The 5,432-nt window shown below is 31.6% G+C and overlaps 1 protein-coding gene across 2 annotated transcripts in view; it reads left to right on the top strand.

Annotated features, from left to right (window-relative positions):
- The window catches only part of LOC106468055 (E3 ubiquitin-protein ligase RNF13-like), a 46,207-nt gene extending 42,400 nt beyond the window's left edge, over positions 1-3,807 (top strand). For both annotated transcript variants that reach the window (XM_013928452.2, XM_013928453.2), the window contains exons 9-10: positions 430-510; positions 1,797-3,807. In XM_013928452.2, coding sequence (XP_013783906.1) covers positions 430-510; positions 1,797-2,284 — 569 coding nt within the window. In that variant the 3' untranslated portion in view covers positions 2,285-3,807. The remainder of the gene's footprint in view (positions 1-429; positions 511-1,796) is intronic.
- The last annotated feature ends 1,625 nt before the right edge of the window (positions 3,808-5,432 follow it).

Genomic DNA, 5,432 nt, shown 5'->3' on the forward strand with positions numbered 1-5,432 from the left:
TACAGTCACTTTAAACTTAACAACCTTTATAACACATGCTCTAAATCACAGTGATTCACACACTTTATTTACGGAGCCTACTGTTCGTTTGACTCAGTTATCTATCTCTTCAATCTATCTGCCGATCGTGGTGGTTTTTCTCACCAGGCTTATATATTAAAAAGAGGGTGTCTTGAATGCACTCGGGCCTTCATGATCCTTCTAGAAACTCCAGTGCGTATGCTCCTAGCGTTGCGTGACTTTTGCTGTCGTAACAGTATTATAATTGATTCCAGTGACATGCAACTACTGTATTACTTGCAGTGAATATCTTGTGTAATTTATTGTTTAAAGTGAAAAAAAAGTAAACTTAAAACAGTGTTAGGTTGATTGCTAGTTTACTATAGTATTTTTGAATGTAACTGTTATTTGTTATCTTTTGGTGTTTAGGTGACCCTTATGATGTTTGTGCTATTTGTCTAGAGGATTACAAGGAAGGAGAGAAGCTAAGAATACTACCATGTTCACATGGTAAGTCAAACGTTAAGAACTTCACCTGAATGGTACTTCATGTTTAAAAAAATAACCACAAGCCTGGCCCACCTACCTAGCTTGCACTTATTGAAATACCTAAAATTAAACAAGAACCACTTCCTAATCATGGTACATCATACATTAAAACACCAGATGGGTAATCACAGGCCTTGCCTATCTACCATATAGTTTTAAAAATCTGCTGATGTCAGAAGGTTGAATATTGTTAAATCAGTTGTGAAAGTCTAAAACTGAGTATCTCACTTTAACTTCATTCTATTGGAAAACAACCTTCTCTCTCTCTGCCTATTTCTCTTGAGCTAAATCTGAACTTCCAGCCACACAAACTACAAAGATAAACTATGGGCTGTCTGTGCTATAACCCACTGTGGATATCAAAATTCAGATTTTAGCATTATAAACCCTCAAACTTTTTTAGCCACCAAGGAACATGTGAGAAGTGTGTATTTAACAAACATTATTGTAAGTAAAAAGGTCAATAAATGAAAAGAAACTCCAGGAATGGGGCTTGAATCAAGAATTTTTGGCTAACAGAGGCAATGCTTTATTTGACTGAGCTATCCAAAAGTACAAGCAGTCTCTGTCTCCCTTCACTCGTAAGACTTTTACTATGAATATGAAACTTCATACTACTTTTTGTTATATAGATCAGGCAATAAATAGGTTAATTTACCACCACCCAACCAAATCATAGAAGTCTAGCTGGACTCACATATGTATTTTTATCTATATTTTCAATTCAAATTGGCCACAAAAAATAATGTAGAGAACTTTGCCTCCAGTTGTCACATGAGATAATTTTGTCCAGCAGTTTGGATTTTTGTGGTTGTTTATACCAAGTTTACATATTTTTCTGTTTCTCACTGGTACGTTTGTATTTTTATAATAAATTTACACATGTTCTAAAGAACACTAATGAAGTAATGGATTTATAATATAATTATTTGACTTTTTTTTCTATTTTGGCACTTGCTCTCAAAGCAAATCAAGCAGAAAGATTTGAAGGAATATCCATTTGATAAAGTTATTTGTTGAAAGGGTTCAGAAATTGGTAATCATAAAAAAAAATCAGTGTAGAGAATTAATTCATTGACTAGAAATAGCACATCACTGATTTTTTATAAATAATTTTTTTTATTAATCTGCTCTGCACTTTCTTGGTTGAAATACATTTATTAACATTAATATAAATCCAGTGATTTCATTTTACCTGTAACTGTTAAATTAACTTGTTAAAGTGTAAGTTTTTGGGTTTTTTATAGCCTACCACACCAAATGTGTTGACCCCTGGCTAACAAAGAATCGTCATACCTGTCCAGTGTGCAAGCGCAAGGTCATTTTAGAGGGCCATCAATGTGACTCTGATAGTGACTCAGATCATGATTCTTCAGAAGAAACCACTCCTTTGCTGCATCCCATTGACAGGCAAAGCAACACATCTAGTGTTGGAGGAACCTTCTCTGAACCCATGCCAACTCCTCTTTACATCCAAGCCAATCAAGCTGGTCTAACTAGGATTGCCCATGATGAAGAAACCACTCAGACCACTGCTGTGCCTCCAGAACCTCAGACCACGCAAGTAGAGTTGCATCATTCCACAGAAACAGTTGGAACAGACCTTGCTCCCACATCTTTGTATCCTGCTGCTCATCATTCAGTTAATGGAGACAGACCAGAACAAGATAGTGTTGAAAATCGGAGCCCACTTCAAGGAGCTAAGGCCAAAAAGCAATTGGAATTGGTGGTATGAGTCTAAAAGCAGATTTAAATGAGTGAGTCAGTGACAAATAACCATACTCTACTGATAATCCATGTTAAAAGGAATAAACTTATTTGTTAGTAAAACAACTGTTTTTTTAAAACAGAAACAAAAAGGTTTCAGTATTTTGTAAGAAGTTTACTTATCCCTCTAAAGGACTCCTTACATTTCATTTTATTAAATTATGCTGTTTTTACCTGTTTTATTTACTTCATAAAGTTTTGATGTTGGTGTATGAGGTTCAGTTTTTGTCATGCTGTAAGTTTGAAAGCAAGCACGGAAAGATTAAGTGATGGACAAGCATATTTATGTATACTTCCTTGAGAGTAAAATTAGAAAAATTTCAAATCTAGCTGAATCAACGAGGCACTGTTATTGTTATCATTGTCACCAGCTTACTTGTATAAATATGTGAACAAAATTTTGGTTATTGGGATTAAATTAGTTTACTAAAGTGCTTAAAGATAGTTGACTTAAGATGTTATAAAATATATTTTATAATATAAAACTTGTAATATTACAGTTTAGTTTTTGTTAATAATTAAATGGAAGTGATAATAAAATATTCTACATCTGTTTAACCATTTAAGATATTTAGGTCCGTGATACAAAATGACAAGATTTAGAAAAATTACTAGTACTGTTGTATCATTGTCAAATTTCATATTTGCATGTACAGAGACTTGTTTTTGATTGCTGTGCTAGTTTGCTGTTTTACAATGAATAAATATTTATGAAGAATTGTTATTCATTAAATTTTATGCAACAAAGTATTGTTCAATTAGTCATGATATGTTCAATGTTGACCATGTACTTCCCTAATATCTTACATTGTTAAACATCTTATGTTAATCTTTTTCTCCTGATGAAATGTTAGGCTCTGAATGTTGTTTTTTTTATAATTCACATGTTACTGAACTGGATTGCTTGATCACTAGCTTTTAAGCAGAATTTATAATTATTAGTCTATAAGAATATTAATGTAATATTTGCAATTAATATAATCTATTTAAGTAAGTTGGAATTCTGGTCATGGTTGCTGTATATGAATTTGCCAAGTAAAAACTTTTTTGTGATTGGCAAAAATTTTAATTTTAATCATATAAATTCTTTACACAGTAAGTAAACTATTGTTGAAGGTTTTGTCGGTAGTCACTTCAGATTTTCATGTATTCATGCTTTAAGGTCTATTTATAATACTAGCAACTGCAAAAGAAGATAAGACCATCACCTATGTTATAATTGTCATTTAATTAAAATTATATATTCCATTGAAAAACAAGAATTAATACTACAGATCCCATTGTATTTTCTGAAATGTACAGATAATTAATACCTTAAACTAAAAAATGACATGTATTATTGTAATTTTGTATGTAACACTAGAGTCTCTTTAACATATGGCAATATCTTAATACAGTTGGTGAAGAATACTACTGAGTATACAAATTATGAATGACCTGTGATGTATAGTTTGATAAATATATTAAAGAAAACAAAATGTTGTGATTAACTGTGTGTGTGATTTGTCTCAAATTTCTCTTCATACACCTATGTTTTATAGAAAGTAGTCTGAGAAATGTTTCAGCATAGTGCTCTGAACTCTCAGTCATTTATCAGTGATGGGATGGAACTTAGAAGTATCAGTGACAGTAATATTTTATGATAAGTTGGTAATACTTGACGTGTTGGAGAAATTCTGGTTGACACATGTTGTTGTTCTTGGAGTGTGTACTAATATCATATCTTAAACTGAGAAATTTCTGATTTATAAATACAGTAATCTCTTCTTTGTATGCTCTGTGTAAAAGTGTGTTAAAAAATATTCATAAACTAAAAAATGAGTTGATGTCTGTTTGTATTCCAGTGTAAAATTGCTGTTAAACAGGAAAATCAGTTGTTTTTTTTTCAATAATTTCATTCTCTGGTATTTTTATCTGTACCCCAGTTATATATGCAATCACACACACACACACACACACACACACACACACACACACATATATATATATATACAGAAATGGACAGAGAAGGAAAGTACTCCTGAAGAAAAACTAGGAATGATTGCTGAATTCACTCAACATTTTGGAGAAGCGACTCATTATGAGTGATTTCCTTTTCCTGCTCTTTTGTAATTTCTTCCCAATTGTATAAGAGAATACATTCATATAAAAATAAAACACTACCAAATGAGATGCAAGGATATATTTATAAGGTATTTAAAGTAAAAGAGCATAATAAAAAAAAAATTCACATGGTATAAAAACACTAAGAAATATAGTAAGATACATTTTATATGTGTGTGTACACCCAAAAAAATACATTTCATACCATACTCGTACTTGGGGATTTTTTTATTATTATTTGCTGACAACAATTTTGGTATCAACAATGCACTGGTTTGTAAAATCGGTGTTTTGTCATGTACTAGCAGAGTTTAGCAGATTGATTTGATTAATATCTAATCTTCCATGTTTTATCTATTCTTTTTTTCCAATTTTAAGCTTGTTTTGATCGACTTGTAAGATAAATTATTCTTAATAAAAAACTTAAGATGTTCAAAGTATTACTTGCAACAGTCCCAATGACACAAATGTAAAAACAGTCCTGCAAAATTGTATGAAAGCAAGCAGAAAAATTATGTATGTATAACAAATTTCTTAGGCTATGTTAATAAAGCATGCTGCTTTAAATTGAGTAATAAAAAGCTTTTCATTTTGTATCTATAATGGACCACCTGTCCAATTCTCAATTAGTTGTAGTAGCTTTTGTTTGTTTGTACCAAACTCACACTGTACTATGATTCTCAAAAAGTGACACCAATAGTTGCATTTGTTCAGAAACTATGTGATAAACTCGTGCTTCGCGTACGGTGTATGTACTAAAATTAATTTACTACTCGAACATTGTGTAGCAAAATAAATTTTTTTAAATGGATTGAATCCTCGACCTTCCCCATACGAAGTATAGTTTTAAATATACATATATTTAGCTATTTCTAAAGTAAAATATCCCTAACACCTTTTTCGCATACATTGTAGCCGAAATGATACGCTTACATAGAGAAATAGACCCGGATGACCTTCATGACGTCACTAAACTCCTTTTATATATATATATATGTGTGTGTGTGTGTGTG

Source organism: Limulus polyphemus, unplaced genomic scaffold (genome assembly GCF_000517525.1).
Source record: "Limulus polyphemus unplaced genomic scaffold, Limulus_polyphemus-2.1.2 Scaffold2851, whole genome shotgun sequence".
Classification (NCBI taxonomy): domain Eukaryota; kingdom Metazoa; phylum Arthropoda; class Merostomata; order Xiphosura; family Limulidae; genus Limulus; species Limulus polyphemus.